At 44.1% G+C, this 19,605-nt stretch overlaps 1 protein-coding gene across 1 annotated transcript in view; it reads left to right on the forward strand.

Moving 5' to 3' along the window:
• Nucleotides 1–10,717: 10,717 nt before the first annotated feature.
• LOC133386088 (uncharacterized) overlaps nucleotides 10,718–19,605 on the forward strand; it is a 32,672-nt gene continuing 23,784 nt past the window's right edge. The window contains exons 1-2 of the mRNA XM_061629709.1: nucleotides 10,718–10,823; nucleotides 10,936–11,622. Of these exons, the coding sequence (XP_061485693.1) occupies nucleotides 11,008–11,622 (615 nt within the window). The 5' untranslated portion in view covers nucleotides 10,718–10,823; nucleotides 10,936–11,007. The remainder of the gene's footprint in view (nucleotides 10,824–10,935; nucleotides 11,623–19,605) is intronic.

Here is a 19,605-nt window from a genome sequence, read left to right on the forward strand (position 1 = left end):
TGATTCAGACATCATATAGAATGGTCCTTGTGATTGTATGGTATCTAGGGTTGCCAGGTTCAGGGGCTGAGACTGTTCCTGTATCTTTAGGAGAAGGGATAGTCAGCCAAGTGCAGGTGTTCTTGCAACACCGTAATGGGAAAAACCACAAGGTGGAATTCTCCCTTCCCCCTGCACAACTTTTAAAGATACAGAAGACCTCTTGGAGGCCGAGCCTGGCAATCAAAAGGTCTTCTGTATCTTTAAAAGTTGTGGAGAGGGAAGGGAGAATTCCACCTTGTGGTTTTTCCCATTACAGTGTTGCAAGAACACCTGCACTTGGCTGACTTTCTCTTCTCCTAAAGATACAGGATCAGTCTCAGGCCCTGAGCCTGGCAACCCTAATATCTGCAGGATGCCCTCTCCTGCACAATGCAGTGATCGGTTGGTTATGTAGGGGGTAAGATAATCTTTAGGGCTTTGTACGCCAGTACCAGTACCTTGAACTTAGCCCAGTAGCTAATTGGCAACCAGTGCAATTCTTTCAGTAGTGAAGTCATATGATGGCAATATTCCTTCAAGAGTTGCAGCAGGGATGGAATGTCTCTTTCCGGTCTATGTCAGTTTTGCACACATTCCTTCATAAGTCCATGCCATCCCATTTACATCAATCTTTTTTTAAAAAAAACAGATTTTTTTAGCCCTCCCCCCCAAAATACACATTTTATGCAAACATATACATTCTTATATGCATTTTAATCTAAAGCACACATTTTTATATGCCTATTGCTATTGTTTTTGAGCTGAGAACTGTACCACAAAATCTGGAGGAATGCAAAAACCAAATGATAACTGAGTTCTGATCCATGTATTAGTGTGGAAAGTATGAATCAAGTCCACTTACAAATGAGGGCCGAATGAACTCTTCAGCCATTCCTCCAGATACAGTCATGGGGTTTTTCTTTCCTATGTCTGGATTTCACCAATGCCCCTTCTACTGCAGCATTTTACCATCCAACAGTGACAAACCAGATGTTTCAGAGAGGTTCACATGCAGGGCATGTTTGTGTTATCTATCCTTTCTTGTTAATCCTCAACATCTGGTTGTCAGGAGTAACCTGTCTCTGAAATTGTTCATTACCTGTCCAGTTGAGAAAGTGACTGCCATTCAGAAATGCATTCTGCCCACAGATAGTGATTCTAAACAGATTACATGGATGCAAGAGTCATGAAAAACTATGGGACCTCCTTCCGGTAATCTGCTGGTTAGGATGGAATCATTTGGTCTGTGGTACCTCTTTCTTCAAAACTTGAGCTTGTAATTTCTTTGAAGACTAGGGGGAAATCAGCTTGCTTTCTCTATTACTTCCCATTTGTTTTCCCTTTCTTACATATGAGTCAGAAGTATAATGTGTGTCAATTTCTGTCCAACATTTGTTTCGGTGTCACAAAAGCATTAGTGTGTGTCTTTTTCTTGACACCCCTGATTTCTATTACCTCCGCTTCAATCACTCTGGACTCAGTCTGGAGAAAATTAGGTATCCTATTTCTGTTGAAAACTACTTACTTTCAGACAGGGTTCACTCCTTCTCAAGTGGTCATTTCATGGAGCCACATTGCATCTTTTCTGTTTTGTACCGTTGTATTAGTCAGTAATAATTTACCTTCTGAGGACTGTTACTGTGCCAGACCCCTTGAAATGTTGAGTTTGACATGGGTGATTAAAAGTGCTCTGTAGCGAGATAATATCCGTGCTTATTTAGCTGTCTTCAAAACAGAAAGACCCAAAGGTCTCTACCACTTCTGAAAAAAAGTCTTTGAAGTTGGATAATTAAAAGAAAGCTGATAAGACTAGAGGGTGATCCAAGCTGGCACTCAGCAGTAACTAAAAGATATCAGAGATTTTACACAAGAAACGTCTGACATACCCCCCCTTGCTTTTCTTGCACTGTTAGCATAAAAATTAGAGTAAAACCAAGGTTGTCTCTTTGCTTGTCAGCCTCCCCCTGCTAATATTTTTCAAGCCATAGCACTTGTGGATTTGCCTTTATAACAGTTTGTTTCATTACAAAGGAAATTGAAGGACTGTGCTTTAGGTTTGCAAGCCGCAGGAATGGGTTATGAAGTGACTTTAAAAGTATGGTTTCCACTCTGCAACAGTGATTTCTTAGGAATCAGAGATGGCTAGACAGCAAGAAGAGAGAACTTGAGTTAGATCTTTTAGGTTGGATGCAGTTTTCTTCTTGCTTAGAGTAAATCTTCTGAAGACAATGGAACTTTGGTTAGCCATACAACAGGAACATGCCTTATACAGAGTTAGACTATTGGTCCATCTAGCTCAGTATTGTCTACACTGACTGGCAGCAGTTCTCCAGGGTTTCAAATGAGGTATTTCTGGTCCTCCCTGGAGATGCCAGGGATTCAACCTGGGACCTTCTGCATGCAAAGTAGATCTTCTGCAATACTTGAGTCTACTCTAAACATGACTATGTCTGGATCCAACCCATATGGGCAATAGCTTTCCAACGTCCCAGGGAGAGGTATGCCTGGCCCTGATCCTTTGAACTGGAGATGCAGAGTTTGTATCTGCAACCTTTTGTATACCAGCATGTGTTCTACCACTGACTAGCCCTTCCCCAAGTGACTTGAGTCACTTGGAGATACTACTCTGCAGGCACATTGGTGTGGTGCCCTGTGTTCGTGCCTTTGGCACTCTGTGGTCCCAGTTAACTGGATAAATCTGAAAGAGGTTATCCCTCCAAACCATTGCCTTCAGTTCTTCTGAATTAGCTGTATAATTACTTCTGTAGCATGACCCTTCACAATTAGTAACTATTGCTGTTTAGAAAGTTGGTACTGTAACAGTGCTTTCTCCCATCACCTACCAAGTAGCAGTATCGCTTACTACATTTGCTTGGGTAATGCGTCATGGCATGTAGAAGTACCACAGCAGAAGGAATCGGTGAGGAAGAGCAAAGAACAAAACTGTGAGGTAGAATGAACCAGTGAATCTGCAGTAAGAACATGAGGAGAGCCCTGCTGGATCAGACCAAAGATTCATCTATTCTGGTGTCTTCTTTCCCACAGTTGTCAACCAGATGCCGATGGGAAGTCCACAAGCAGGACATGAAGATAACATATCTTCCCTGCTGTTGCTCCCCAGCAAATGGCATTCAGAGGCATACTGTTTCTGAATCTGGAGCTATCGTGACTAATAGCCACTGGCAAACACATACTCCATATATTTTTCTAATGCCCCCTTTAAAGGCATCTAACCTAATGGCAGTAGTTATGTATGATAATGCACATATATATGCACACATCTAATAATTCAGTGCAGAACTGAGGAGCTGCCAAGATAACGTTGGTTCACTTGTCCTAATTCGGCTAGCAGGGATACTACCTTGCTAGTAGCTAAATATATTTTTGCGGCCCAATCAGCTCGGAGCGTATCTCTCCCTTCAGATGTTCCCACTACTCCATAGTTTTATAACTGTTTTATTGTTACATAGTTTTTACTGTTTTATTATGATTGTTCCGCTATTCCATGTAACTGTTTTATTGTTCCATAGTTTTCTACTGTTTTATTTACTACGGTTGTGTTTTTGTACTTTTGTTGTAATTGTTCATGGCTTTATACATGGACGTTCTGGTCTACGACCGTAGCAATAAAGACTAGACTAGACAAACAACAAACTCAAATACCAGCCTGTTAGGTCGATGGAATCCTTTCAAATTGGGACTGGCCAATGGATCCCATCCCTAGCAGTCTTCACATTAATTCTTCTGTTTCATGGCTCTGTAACATGCAGCAATCTCCTCCTTGGCAAAGGAGGAACCAGAAGGGATCAGAACCTGACTCCCAGGAAGGAGCTGTCATGCTGGGAAGGCAATAAATGGAAACAAATAATAAATATAATGTTGAAAATTATAGGAGTGAGATTATCTGAGTCTTTATCTGACCTTTGGGAGTCTCCCCACAGCCCTCACTGGCTCTGCTCTATATTCTCCTCGAGTGCGATTTGCCTGGCTATTATTATTTTTAGTAATAGGAGTAGGAAAACAGCTATGGCCATTCACGGGTTGAGATAGGCTAACCACTGTCATCCATGTGCTGGTAATCTCCAGAATGGATAACTGCAATGCGGGGCTGCCTTTGAGACTGACCCGGAAGCTGCAGCTAGTGCAAAATGTAGTGGTTTAACTGTTCACTGGGGCAGAATATCACCATCACATTATGCCCCTGTTGAAAGGATTGCACTGGCTGCCGATTAACTACTGGGCTAGGTTCAAGGTGCTGATACCTGTGTATGAAGTGCTATACAGCTTGGGAACAGGATAACGAAGAGATTGCTTCAGCCCTTAAATATTGTTTTGTAGGAGGGGGCATCCTGCAGATATTGTTCTAGCGGGAGGTCCATTCCTCATGATGTTGTAACTGGGTCTTTAGTGTGATGGCACCTACCCTTTCTAAAATCTTTATCCCAGTTGGCATCTGTCTTGTCCTAATAAATCTTAATAATTTAGAGGGCCTTAGTAATCATAATAACATTCCTGCAATTTGTGGGGGCGGGTTTGCCGCCACCCTATTTCTGGGAAGACTCGGGAAGGTTCGAGAAAAATTTGTAATAGGTCAGGTGGGGTACTTTGACCAATAGGGAGAGGGATGGAGCAGCTATATATAGCCTGCTCCTCCCTAAAAACGTGCCTTTTTTGCCTTGCGGCACGCTGTGAAACTACTCTATGACCTAGATTCTTCTGCTCATTGTGCTTAACCTTGCTTCTGAATCGTCACTGGTGATTGTATTATACACGGTTTCTTTGCTTTCCCACGCTTGGTTACCTGTACTTGTTTAGGTGTGCCGGAGTGGGTGGGGGGGTTTCCCTTCCCCCTCCCCTCCTTCCCCTCCCCCCCTTTTTTCTTTCATTCACGCATTATCTGGGGATCAGGGGTCGGGTGGCTTGCTCCCTGCCTTCCGGCATTGTAATAGATTGAGGCACAATCCCTATTATTAAGGGCTTACTCTGCAATCTGGGCAGTGGCTGCTCCTTTTCACGTTTGGGATCGTTACCGCGGGTCAGCTGTGAAGTGTGGGTAAGGCCGTATTTTCGGCTAGCTTGATCCCCAGTGCAGGGCAGTGCCGCGTGTGATTGCGGCGGCCTGTGATGATTGTTGTTTCCCAGCCAGGCGGTGCGTGTGGGGTGGCTTTTCTGGTTTGCCTGCTGCCGCTATAGTCGCGGTGTGGGGCCTGCCCTCCTGGCTTTGTTTTGATCAGCGGCCCCGGTGTCAGTGGTTTTCGCTCAGCATTGGGCCTGCCTCTGGTAATTCTGTTTAAATTTCCCGCCTTTCTGTATTGGTATCCTGCGTTATAGAATCAGCCGGTAGTTTGCGAGTTTGGAGTGAGGCAGGGGGCAAATTGCTCCCTGTTGTTTTCATTTCTTTAATAAGTTAGCCCCATCCACCCTCATTTGATATATAAAAATTAATTGGTTTATAATTGATTGGTAATTTTGAAATAAATAAATAAATAAAATTTAAAAAATCAAATTTAATTTAGGTTTGAATATAATCCACAATTCCCTTCTCTTTTAATTAGTTAATTAGTTAGGCCATATATATATTTAATTATAATTAAGTGAAATTGTTCCAACATATAAATAAATAAATTTGGTTTATAGATACATATATATAAGTATAAATAGATTGAATTGATTCGCCTTCACCCTTACCCCCCCATTTTAATTTCCTTGTGGCTTATTGATTTGGCCAATTGGGTTGTGCCTGTGCTTAATTTCTTCACATTTGAGGTTGCTGTCGACTCAGTTTCTAGGTTATTTTCATAAAGGCGTTTAGTTTGCATCGCATATTGCTAATAATTGTTGTTGTTGTTGTTGTTAATATTGTTAAGTTTAGCTGGAATTCAACATGTCAGCAAAGAAGGTTCAGCAAAAGAGAGGGGTTCGAGTGGTGAAGCAGGCGACTAAGTGCCCCTCGAGGCAAGAGTGCCTGTCCTCGGATGATGAAGACGATATGGGGACAATTTGTGCTTTGGTTGCAAGGGTTGAGGCCCTTGAGGGAGAGCGCAGGCACCCATCAGAGCCTGGGGCTGGGCCTAGCACCGCCCCTTCAGGTAAGAAGTCGGCCCGCTTGGCTGCTAAGGCAACTAAATCAGGTATTCTTTCTGATTTGGTCGCCAGAATTGGTATTCTTGAAGCGGCAGCGCCCAGAGATGAGTCTACTGATGCTGCGGTACAAGCCTGCCCATCTGTGGCATCTTTGGCATCCACTTCCTCCCAATTTCCAGTCTCCATGGGCACTGGTCTTCCCCAGGAACAACTTCATCCTGTCCAACCTGGCATTCAAGCTCTTCCTACTGTTCCTTCTGGGGTGGCCACACCTGCAGTGGTTGCGTCTCCAGCTGCTTATATGGGTGAGTGGTGCAGAGCTTGGAAGTAACTCGTTATTTTTAACGAGTTACTTGTAATTAGTTACAATTTTAAATAACGAGTGGGTAATTCCATTACATTTGGCAAGTAAAGGAACGACTAGTAATTTCCCTACTTTTCAGCTGCAACTTTAACATTTCCACGTTAGGTTGGACGTTACTTGGGGGTGGGAACAAGGGGAAGTCAGCTCCTGGCTGTGATTGGTTAACACAAGACATGTGCCTCACACTGATTGGACCTCTGTGCAGACTCTCTCTTCCCTCGTGATCTGTGTTAGGAGGCACGAGGGAAGAGGTGAATAGGCAGGGCCTGCTGCTAGCGTCTGAGAGGACAAAATGGACGCCGGAGGAAAAAGCCAGTTGAAGGACAACGGAGAAGGCAGCAGCAGAATGGAGAAGAGCTGTGGAGGTGAGTGACGATGATTTGTGTGTGTGTGTGTGCCCCGGTGTGTGTGTTTTTGGCTGGAGTCTCTGGTTTTGGGGGGGCATCCGGCTCTCTGGCTACCACTCCTTACTCTCCGGACTCTCAGCTTCAATTTTTTTAAAAAAGTAAGTTTCTAGGTGGTCTAATTCCCGAGATATACACCAAAACGTAAACCCCCACACACAACTTTTTTTTAAACAGATCCATGCTCTAGCTACAACTCCCATCAGCCCAATCCAGTGGCCATGCTGGCTGGGGCTGATGGGAGTTGTAGTTTAAAGAAGTAACTTTTCAAAGCTCTGGCTGTAACCCCGCCCTTTCATGATTGTAGCCAATGACGCCGGAGTTGTGACTTGTTGATCCAGGCATGCCTAGGCTGAACGTCAGAATATGGTGGCTTTGAGTTTTTTGCAGTTTGTGTAAGTAATATGGCTTAATGTTTTTTTTCCTCTTCTGTCCAAGAGTCAGACCCTGGGCTATGAAATATGAAAGTATTTAATCCAATATCTGCTTTTCTGGGAGTAAAGCCATTTCTGGGAGTAAAGCATGTACCTGGAGTAAACCCCATTGAACTCCATTAGGACTTGCTTTTGAGTAGACATGGTTAGGATTGTGCTGTAAATTAATGGGACTTGTGAGTAAACATAGTGCAGACTTGTGTTTGTGTTGTAAATCTCTCTCCCTCCAACCCTATTTTTAAAGAAATTAGGCAGGGTTTATCACAGTTTTTATTATGTAGGAAACTAATACTCATTTTTTAAAAAAATGAATGAAGTTTATTTATTTATTTATTTTTATTATTTGATTTATATCCCACCCTTCCTCCCAGTAGGAGCCCAGGGCAGCAAACAAAAGCACTAAAAACACTTTAAAAATCATAAAAACAGACTTTAAAATATATTAAAACAAAACATCTTTAAAAACATTTTTAAAAGCTTTAAAAACATTTTTTTTAAGAAAAAGTTTAAAAACATATTAAAAAGCAATTTCAACACAGACGCAGTCTGGGATAAGGTCTCAACTTAAAGGACTTGTTAAAAGAACAAGTTCCTTATCACTTGAGGCTGCAGTTTTCCCTGGTTGAGTAAGCCCCATTGAATACATTGGGACTTGCTTCTGAGTAAACAAACATAGGATTGCACTATAAATATCTTTACAGGTTATATAAATAAACATATTTGATAGTCATGCTTATATAAATATTTTCATAGAATCATAGAATAGTAGAGTTGGAAGGGGTCTATAAGGCCATCAAGTCCAACCCCCTGCTCAATGCAGGAATCCAAATCAAAGCATTCCCGACAGATGGCTGTCCAGCTGCCTCTTGAATGCCTCCAGTGTCAGAGATCCCACTACCTCTCTAGTAATTAGTTCCATTGTTGTATGGCTCTAACAGTTAGGAAGCTTTTCCTGATGTCCAGTCGAAATCTGGCTTCTTGCAACTTGAGCCCATTATTCTGTGTCCTGCACTCTGGGAACATCGAGAAGAGATCCCGGCCCTCCTCTGTGTGGCAACCTTTCAAGTACTTGAAGAGTGCTATCATATCTCCCCTCAGTCTTCTCTTCTCCAGGTTAAATATGCCCAGTTCCTTCAGTCTTTCCTCATAGGGCGTTGTTTCCAGTCCCCTGATCATCCTTGTTGCCCTCTTTTGAACCTGTTCCAGTTTGTCTGCATCCTTCTTGAAGTGCAGAGACCGGAACTGGACATAGCACTCAAGATGAGGCCTAACCAGTGCTGAATAGAGGGGAACTAATACTTCACATGATTTGGAAACTATACTTCTGTTAATGCAGCCTGATATAGCATTTACCTTTTTTGCAGCCACATCACACTGTGGGCTCATATTCAGCTTGTGATCAACAAACAATTCCAAGATCCTTCTTGCATGTCGTACTGCTGAGCCAAGTATCCCCCATCTTATAACTGTGCATTTGGTTTCTTTTTCCTAAGTGTAGAACTTTGCATTTATCCCTGTTGAATTTTATTCTGTTGTTTTCAGCCCAATGCTCCAGCCTATCAAGGTCCCTTTGAACTTTCTTTCTGTCTTCTACGGTATTAGCTATGCCCCCCAATTTTGTATCATCTGCAGATTTGATAAGCATGCTCTATACCTCCTCATCCAAGTAGTTAATAAAAATGTTGAAGAGGACTGGGCCCAGGACTGAGCCCTGTGGTACCCCACTCATTACTTCCACCCAGTTTTGTCATGCTGTGTCCCTATAAGTATCCAATTGCATACTATGGTTGTACAATACTTCCTTTACATTTTAAGTATGCCTTGGGGTAGTCATGGTTCTCCATTGTTTTCATCCTGAGGGGCAGATAGGCTGAGAAATGGTGAGTAGCCCATGGTCACCCACTACACTTTATAGCTTATTTCCATTTTGAAAAATTAATTAAAACAATTTACATGCAGGCAAAATTTATTAAGTGGATTCACACAATATGTGTAAAGCACATCCAACTCGCATTTAAAGTGCATGACTTCCCCTAAAGAATTCTGGGAAGTGTCATTTCCCCCTCACAGTTATAGTTCTCACCACTCTTAACAAACTGCAGTTCCCATGATTCTGTGGTGGGATTCATGTGCTTCAAATGGGTGTTGAATGTGCTTTAAAGGAATGGTGTGGATCTGCCCTAGGTATGATGTTCATTCAAGAGTGAATTGAAAAGAACAATTTTAAAAGATACTCTTACTCGTTTTTCAGACCTCTTTCTGAAGTAAAGGGTCAAATCTGTAAAAACATTTGGAGCAGCCACATTAAAGATAAGGGCAGGGTATTCCAGGCAGGGGGTTGCCAACCCTGCTTGGATATGGATGTCTTTGCAGAAGAACCCTAGTCAAGGTTTACCAACAGCACAGTCCAAACTATATCTACTTAGAAGTCAGTCCTGTTGAGTTCTATGGGGCTTAATCCCTTAGTAAGTGTGTTTAGAATTGCAGCCTTCAGGAGCCTCCATCTTTACTCCCCAAAGCTCCCATCTAACATCTCCACAACACTAGGCTCCTTTGTCTCTGCTGTGGCCTTCTGGTGAGTCCCCTAGCCTGAAGGCACTTAACCCTTCTTGCTGAAAGCAAGTAGGCTAGATTAAATGTTCCCTACCCAGGCTCATATATATAAAATATAAAAGATAAAAGATAAATGGCATTTTGTCAAAAGTATTTTTGTCTACATTTTATACCTCATCCTTGGTTTTCCAAGCTTGGCATGGAATGCTTCTCATACAGAATTAATTTGAAATGCTGCATATTTATTATCATAATCATCATATTCAAAATAAAAAAATATATGTACCGCCTTCAAGTTGATTCCAACTTATGGTGACCCTATGAATAGGGTTTTCATGAGGCTGAGAGGCAGTGACTGGCCCAAGGTCACTCAGTGAGCTTCATGGCTATGTGGGGATTTGAACCCTAGTCTCATTTTGTTCTCACAACAACCCTGTGAGATAGTAGGTTAGACTGGCCCAGGCAGGGTTATTTAGTGAGCAAAAATTATGCAAATAGGATCTCTTTTAATTGTGCTATCGACCTGCTTACTTCCACTCTGACTGGGGGATCTTGCAGCATGGGGAAGAGATGGGGGCACATCACAGCTGAAGTTCACCCATATAGGAGCATTATCTCTTGTTTATTACAGAGACGCCTGTTGCAGGTTTTGCTGCTGAGAGCAGCAGTCAGTTAGTGCGGCCACTTGAGTCACAGCTTGTTGATCCTGAGGAGGCAAAACTAGAAAGTGAGGTTCAGAAAGGAGGCCCTGTGCACGAGGAGGAGGAGGGCATGAAGCAGTGCCAGTTGCCCACAGCCACATCTGCAGAACAGCAAGTACCATGGTTTGGCTTTGAGAAAGCTTGTACATTTGTGAGCCAGAGTGGGAAAAATGTTGTTGTACGATGCAATTACTGCCTTCCAAGGATCAAAAATCTGAGATCAGCTGTTTCCTCCTCATCCAATGTGAAGAAACATTTTGAGGTAAGCCTTTGTCATGCTGGTCCTCAAAGAGTGACCATTGTCTATTTATGTTTAAATTGTGAAGTTCCTCTTCCATTTTTTCTTGGATTCATGCTTTGTTCTTCTTCCTCAGAGGGCACACCCTGAGAAGCTGAGAGCAATTGAAGAAGCAATAAAGGCAAGGAGACGTGGCCTTCCTGAACCAATGCATGACACCCCTCCTCCCAAAATGCTGAAGCAGCAGCAGACAACCCTTGAGAGGTGGGGATCTGGCAGGGAGCCTGTCACCCAGAGCAGTCTCGACAGGAGAATCATTGATTTCATTGTAGAGGAGACATTACCACTTCAGACTGTGGACAAACCATCATTCATTAATCTGGTTCGCATTGGACTCCCCAAAGATCTCACCATCATATGTGCCAAGACTCTGAGAGACAGAATTGAGAAGAGAGCATGCCACATGAGAGAAACTCTTGCAAACCGAATGGGTGCTGTGGCATATATAGCAACCACTGCAGATTGTTGGACCAATGGCAAGAAGAGTTACTTTGGGGTAACAGCCCACTGGATCAACCCAACTACCCTGAAACGTGAGGTCGGGGCCTTGGCTTGTAAGCGTCTGAAGGGGTGCCATACATACGATGTCCTTTCAAAAGCACTGCATGATGTACATGTGCAGTACAGGATCCACAACAAAGTTATGTGCACTACTACAGACAATGGCTCCAACTTTGTGAAAGCGTTCAGAGTTTTCATGGCCAAAGAACCAGTGGAAGCTGCAGGCACCAGTGACGATGATGGTGATAACCAGGAAGAGGAGGCTGAGGTGGAGTTTGTGCCTATCTGTGAGATCCTGGACACAGGACCTGAGGCAGAGGAAGAAGCTGCAGACTCAGGAGAGGATTTTGTTTTACCACCACACCAGAGATGTGCTAGCCACACCCTCAACCTTGTGGCAACACAAGACATAGAGGCCATGCTTTCTGACTCCTCCAAAAGTAGTCTTCTTGGTTCTTTCAAGAAACAGTTTCGTTCCTTGATGGGAAAGTGCAGCAAGTTGTGGTCCAAGCAGAACCAGTCAGCCCAGATTGCTGAGTATATCCGTGCGCAATGTGGTGTGTATCTGAAGGTACCGAATAAGACCAGGTGGAATTCCACCTTTGATGCGTTGAAGCAACTACATGAGCTCCTGTCAACTGTGCCACTAAAAATGCATGCCATAATGGACCGCTGCTCCTTGTCCAGGATCACAGCTGCTGAGATTGAAGTGGTACAGGAATACACAGAGATTATGGAGCCACTAGCCCAGTCTCTAGATATCCTGCAACGGGAGAACGGCATGTTCATGGGGTATTTGCTACCAACACTCTGCAATCTGGACCGCAAGTTAGAAGGACTGGAAAACAAACCTGAGAGGTACACATACTGTTTTCAGCTGCTGAGAGGTGTGCGCGAAGCCCTAAGAAAGTGGTTTGGAGCTATCTGGGAGGACAAGAGGCTTCTTCTGGCAGCCTGCCTACACCCTCGCTTCAAACTGGATTGGCTGGAATCGTGTCAGGCCGCCACCCATACCAACAAGTAAGAACATTAGGGAAGCCCTTTGGGTGGATTACTCCAAGGGAAATGTTGTCTCAAGGGAGGCATCAGAGGCCTTAAGGTGGTAGGCAGGGGCTGGGCCTTTTCTTCCTGGGGCTCCTCATCACAACCTTGGGTTGCTGCAGGTAATCCTTAAGGGTCTGCTGTGCTGCCCCATGAGTGTGGTGACTTGGTCACCTTCCTACCTTCCATGTCATCATCCACAGGCTCAGGCTGGACCCTGAACCAGGGGACATGACAAGCATCAGGAAATGAAGAGCAGATGATGGTTTCCTAACATATATGTGTTAACATATCCTCTCTCTTTCTTAGATACACAATGGAAGCCTTGCTGAAAGCTGAAATAAAGATGGGTGTACTTAATGAGGACAGTGATCAGTCTTCAGATAAAGACCAGGAAGGAGATGACTTAGAAGATGACTTCTTTAACTTTCTGCCCCAGGGCAAGAAGTCAGCAGTGGACACTGCTGAGGAGGAACTGGTGAGGTACCTGAGGTCTCCCAGCAGGGAAGTGTCATCACTCCATGGCTTTCCATGTGTGCTGCGGTGTTTTTTGCAGCACAACACAGGCATGCCTTCAAGCGCCGCAGTAGAACGCCTGTTCAGTACTGGTGGCAACGTAATGACTGTAAAAAGACATTCCTTGTCTGACATGCTCTTTGAGCATCTTGTTCTTTTGAGACATAATAATAATAATAATAATAAATTTAATTTCTTCGTCGCCTATCTGGCCAATGGCCACTCTAGGCGACTTACAAAATTGTTAAAATACAATTGATAAAATACAGTAATACAATATAAAAACAACACATCTGCAGCAACAATATTAAAACTGGGCAGGAGGCATTTCAGTTATAACAATTAACCCTCCCCAGATACCCCGAAGGCCTGCTGAAAGAGCCAGGTCTTTAAGGCTTTCCGAAACACATTTAAAGAAGAGGCGTGCCGGAGATCTTGTGGGAGGGAGTTCCAAAGAGTGGGGGCCGCCACTGAGAATGCCCTCTCTCTTGTACCCGCCAATCTGGCTGTTTTTGTTGGCGGGATTGAGAGAAGGCCCTGTGTGGCCGATCTTGTCGGGCGGCATAATTGGGGGCGTTGAAGGTGCTCCGTGAGATAAACTGGGCCGGAACCGTGTAGGGATTTAAAGGTCAATACCAACACCTTGAATTGGGCTCGGAAAACAACTGGTAGCCAGTGTAGGTCGAACAACACTGGTGTGATGTGATCTCGGCATAACAGAAACATATTATAAAAGCATTTCAAGTGTAAAATTTGATTTCAAGAGTTGGGGTATCTTCATTGCTTGGGGGGATGTGAGATTCTGTTATGCCATTATGTTAATCTTATGGATAAAATTTTTTATTCTACTACCCCGTGTGTGTGTGTGTTTATTTTTAATATTGTTTTAGGCTTCTTAGATGTGCAGCAGCCAAGGCCAGCACCTTGTAGGAGTTTTTTTTAAAAAGTAACTGAAATGTAATTGTAGTGATTACTTTTGAGAAAAAGTAAAGTAATCAGTTACTTTCAGAGCAATTGTAATTGTAACGGTAATTACTACTTTTTTGGGCCAAATAATTGTAACTGTAATTTATTACTTTTTAAAAGTAATCTTCCAAGCTCAGGAGTGGTGTGTACCATCATATTCTTCTGGTACGCAGGTTCAGCAGACACAGCAGTATTCTGCAGCTCCTCAGGCGCTAGGTGGAGCACAACAATCCCTAGTTTATATGGGAGGTGTATTAGTTCCACAGCAGCCTGAGCTTCCTTGGCCCACTGCGGCAATAACGCCGTGGCAGCCATCCATGGCTTCCGCTAGTGCGACTGCTCTTCTGCTGCCTCTTCCCTCTGGTGTCTATCCACAGGGTGATACTTCCCTGCCATTGGGTGATCACTTACTGTCTTCCACTAAGGAAAAGATTTGGCGGGGTGAATATATTGATATATTCACACTCCTTTTTCGGGAATCTGAAATAAAGCCTAAAGAGGGTTCTGATCCTGATGAGCGTGAGGTAGCGATAAGAAAGAAAGTTGATCGCATTTGGTCTAATTGGCTTAATGCGTTTACTGTGTATATGGGTGTGATGACTCAGGTTTATCCATCCAGGGCCATGTCCCTGATTAAATATCAGGACATCATTCATAGGGCCTTTAGGGAATTCTCTGGTACTGCTTGGTTGCGGTACGATGAGAATTTTAGGCAAAGGGCAGCCTTGGACCCCACGCTTCATTGGGATGTTGAACATCCTGGTCTTTGGCTGCATTCTATGACTTCAGCCAGACCCTCATTGGGGGACAGAGCCGATAGTGGGCATCTGTTGGTGTGTGCACAGACTTCAGCTTCCAGTTCCGGCCAGGGCTGGCAGTGGGCTCAACCCCCTCAGGTCTGTTGGACCTTCAATAGTACTGGACGCTGTTACAGACGCCTGTGTAGGTTTAGGCACGCATGTGGACTCTGCGGTGGCTCTCACCCAAGTTCCACCTGCCAGAGAGCACGTCTGGTTCACCGGGGATCAGGGGAACATCAACAACCTAAATGTGGATCCGGCAACAGCGGCAGTACATCTCAAGGCCAGTAGCCCTATTAGGTTGCTTCCCCTAGCGAGATTATTAAATAGCTATCCCAACAAATATGCGGCTAGATGCCTTTGGTACGGTTTTTCAGAGGATTTTCATATTCCTTTCGAAGGCCCAAGGGTTCCCACTTCCCCTGCCAACCAGCCTTCTGTTTTGGCTATGGCTCCTGTGGTTATAAAAAAAATTAAATAAAGAAATAGCAGCTGATAGGATTTCCGGCCCTTTTACTTATCCTCCCTTGCCAAATTTGAAGATTTCTCCTATTGGGATAGTTCCCAAAAAGCAGCCAGGTGAATATCGCCTTATTCATAATTTGTCTTTCCCAAAAGGTGCCTCTGTTAATGATGGTATTTCATCATTATATATGTCAGTTCGATATACTTCCTTTGATGAGGCTGTTAAGGTAGTCAGGAAGGCTGGAAAGGGTGCATTGATAACCAAGTGTGACATAAAGTCCTCATTTCGATTGCTCCCAGTGCACCCGGGTGATGTTGACTTATTAGGCTTTAGGTTCCAAGGCTAGTATTATGTAGACAGGGCAATGCCTATGGGATGCTCCGTGTCCTGTGCTGCATTTGAGACTTTTAGCACATTCCTCGAGTGGGCCTTACAGACAAGGGCTGGTTCTTCCTTGTCTGCTCACTATCTGGATGATTTTTTGTTTGTTGGCCCTGCAGGCACTTCTCGTTGTCTGCATTTGATGCGAACTTTTGAGGAGTTAACTGAGGAACTGGGTGTTCCTTTAGCTCCTGAAAAGTCGGAGGGCCCTTCTACTTCCCTTTCATTTTGGGGGATTCGTTTGGATACACAGTCCCAGTCTTCCAGTCTGCCTCAGGATAAGCTGCTCACATTGAGGCAGAGATTGCGCTCAGTTTTGACTTTGAAAAAGGTTACACTTGCTCAGTTACAAGAGCTTCTGGGTCATTTGGTTTTCGCTTCTGAAGTCATTTCGCCAGGTAGAGCATTCCTTCGTCGTCTCTGTGACGCCATGAAGGGAGTTCGTTCTCGTTTTTATCTTATTAGGGTCACGTTAGGAATGAGAGAGGATTTTAAAATGTGGCTTACTTTCTTGGATAATTATAACGGCCTCTCCTTCTGGCGCGAGGACTTATTACTGGAAGCTGAGCTACAAGTACATTCCGATGCTGCAGGTGGCATTGGTTTTGGTGTAATTTTTAGATCTCAATGGTGCGCTGAGAAATGGCCTTCAGAGTGGATAGCTTCTGGGCTCACTTCAAATATGACCTTTTTGGAATTCTTCCCAATTGTGGTGTCAGTCTATATCTGGCCTTTAGCATTCCAGAATCGCACAGTGCGTTTATGGTGTGATAATTTGTCCACAGTGTGTGTGGTCAATACCCAGACTTCAAAATCTCCTCAGGTGATGCGCCTGGTGCGGGCCTTTGTATTGCAATGCTTGCGTTTTAATATATTATTTGTTGCTCGCCACGTTCTGGGCTTGCAGAATTGTGTTGCTGATGCTCTCTCCCGCTTACAGATGGCGTGTTTCCGGGAACTGGCACCAGGAGCAGCTCAGGATTCGGTTCCAGTCCTGTTATTCCTGTGGAGCCTTGGGAATTAGAAGTTGGAGCCGCCATAGCCTCTGCCCTTGCTCCAAATACTCAGAGAGCGTATCAGCGTGCTCTTGGAACATTCCAGGCTTTTCGTGCCAGTAGTGCTTTGCTGTCTGCTTGGCCTATTCCTGTATCACATTCGCTGCAGTTTATGTTATATTTAAAAGGGCAAAATAATTCTGTTTCTACCATTGCCAGACACCTCTCTGTGCTGGCCTGCATTTCCAAGGCAAGAGGATTGCAGGATCATTCTGTAGATTTTAGGGTCAGAAAGGTCCTTCAGGGTTGGTCGCGTTCCGCCCACAGGCCCGCTGACCGAAGGAGGCCAATCATGCCCAATGTTCTCCTTCAGATCCTGCCTTTATTTAGGTCTATGTGCTCATTGCCGTATGAGTCGCACCTGTTCGCCACAGTAACTCTGACGATGTTCTATGATGCCTTTCGCCCTAGTGAAGTATTGGCTTCCTCGAAGCATGATGTGTCCTACAGAGCCTTCTGCTTTGGCGATTGCACATTAGGTGCTGATATAGTTAGGCTTTCCCTTCGAGTCTCTAAGACTGATCAAAAGGGCCGTGGCAGCATTATTTCATTGAATGTGTGCCAGGTTCCTGAATTATGCCCAGTTGCTGCAGTGCATTTATTTTTGTCCAGCAGGCCAGCGGGCCACTGTTACTTCTTTATACATGCGGACGGTTCTGCCCTGACTCAATTTCAATTTTGGGCCGTTGTTCAGCGGGCCTTGTTGGCCAGTGGTCGCGATGCAGGAGTCTATGGGCTGCATTCCTTTCGGATTGGGGTGGCTACAGCCGCTGCCCTCGTAGGCATGAGCGTTGAGGATATTCAGGCGATAGGAAGGTGGCGTTCTTCCGCTTTTAAGTCTTATATCAGGTTTTGATTCTCATGTGTTGTTTCTTTTCTTTTCCTAGGTGTGCTGAGCCTTCCAGTACCTGCGAGGGTTGTCCTGTGTGGCCACTCGATTTTGTTTTGGGCCCATCAGAGGGCCTTCTCTTCCCTTGCCGGGACGCAGCTGCAGCTTTCTGTGAGAGCAACAGTTAGCTGGGAGGCTCAGAGGGGTATGCTGTGGGATGCATTAATGGCATTGGTGTGCCGTATTATGTCATCGACTGATCGGCCCCATGTTCTGGTGGTTCATTTGGGTGAAAATGACTTGGTGCAGTGGCCAGGTATGGATCTGCTGCTCAAGATCACGCGGGATTTCACAGGCCTCATCCAGTCATATCCAGATCTTGTTCTAGTGTGGTCCGATATGCTGGTGAGGCATGTTTGGAGGGGTGCGCAGCACCCTAACAGGATTGACAGATCCAGAAAGTGGGTGAATAGGAAGGTTAGGAATTTGGTTTTGTCATTAGGTGGGGCTTATATCCCGCACGACAGGATTCGCTTTCATTCCCCACATTTGTTTCGGGATGATGGTGTCCATCTCTCGGAGAGTGGGTGTGATTTATTATTAGAGGATTATAGGTTGGGTTTGGGGGCTCTGTTTTCTTTGGGTTGAGAGGACCAAGCTTCAGCTGATCCCCTCTCGTGGTGTCGAATTCGGGCAGGTGAGGTAATTGGGGTTAAAATTGAGGCGGTTGAGGCATTTTGGTAAAGGGCACCCCCTGGTGAAACATCAAGGCGTAATGTCTGGTGTGGATCTGGGGAGTGTCCACGTGGGACCAGCTTGTGCATCATGGTGAATGTCTGTACGGCGGGGCCAGGATGCGGAGGTTGGAACCACATGACTGACTTGCCTCCTGGTTTGGAGGGTCTATACCCTCACAGATAGGTTGAGCCTCACCTGCCCGAAGTATTTGATATTCATTAACTGGCTGATTTGAATTTGATTCGTTATGTGTTATATTTTAATAAATATAACATTTCTCCATATATGTGTCACGAGTCTTCTTTGGTGTGGTGGCAAAGAATTTTGGCCCAATTGCTCTCCAATTTAACGTTATGTAGACATGTTCACATAAAATAATCTAACACTATTTCCAGGATGTTTTAAAATCCAAGTGGTTAATTGTATATAAATGCATTTCAATATACCATTTTGAACTTACAGCACAGTTATAAGAAAAGTGATAGCCAACTTTCAAAAGTGTACTTTAAAACTGGGTTGGGGGAGCTCTGGTGGTAGTGAAATGGATGCATAAGTCAACCTTCCTTCTTTAGTTTCCAGCCACTTTTGGAATAAATGACTTTTGTATGAGTAACAAAGTTGAGAGTAACATCAAATCTAGCAGCCTTTAATGTTTTGCATTAACTGCCACTAGGACACATTAGTTCTCTAGAGAAATATGTCATTGAAAATAGCTGATACCAACTATTGCTCACTCAAAGAACAGAGTTTTCAAGAACGTTGAAATGTGTGGAATGGAATATATATAATTTGGTCCCTTACCCTTTTGAAATGGATTCCCTCTCCAACTTTCATAAATATTTCAATTCATCTAGCCATCTGAAGGGCCTATTTAAGTTCCAGTCCTTTAAGGTTACAGTAATTACTTTAATTGAATCAAGAAAGCTTGAAGAAACAAATGCCATTGCACACCAGAACAATATGTTGGCTTGAGAAGATTCAAAATACTAACTGTTCATTCAATAGATTTTCAAGGTTCTTTCCTTGTGGCAAATCAGTAAGTCAGCAACTAGCTGGTAGAGGGGGATATCTGCCCTAATTTGAATGTATAGGGGAATAAACTGCAGGTACAATTATTTTTCTCTCTCGTTACTATCTTCTACCCATAGTTCATAGTCCCATCTTGCCTAGTCAAGGAAAAACATGGTTCTTTCCAAATTACAGCAGCACATAATTTCCATCTTCTGAGAGTGTTTCCTTTTTCTTTTGATATTTCCCCTCTCACCCTTCTTCGGAAATGGCCTTGGATTCAGGCAGTGTTTCACAAACATTTTGACTTTTATCCCTCTTCTGTTCTATAGTCCCCTCAAGTGTTGTGTGCATACAACCTGATGCTTTTGTGCAAAGTCCTGTGTATCAGGGTCCTAACCCAACACTGGCGGTAGAAAGGAGGATAGAATAAGCCATCTCTGAC

The sequence above is a fragment of the Rhineura floridana genome, chromosome 5 (assembly GCF_030035675.1).
Source record: "Rhineura floridana isolate rRhiFlo1 chromosome 5, rRhiFlo1.hap2, whole genome shotgun sequence".
NCBI lineage: Eukaryota > Metazoa > Chordata > Lepidosauria > Squamata > Rhineuridae > Rhineura > Rhineura floridana.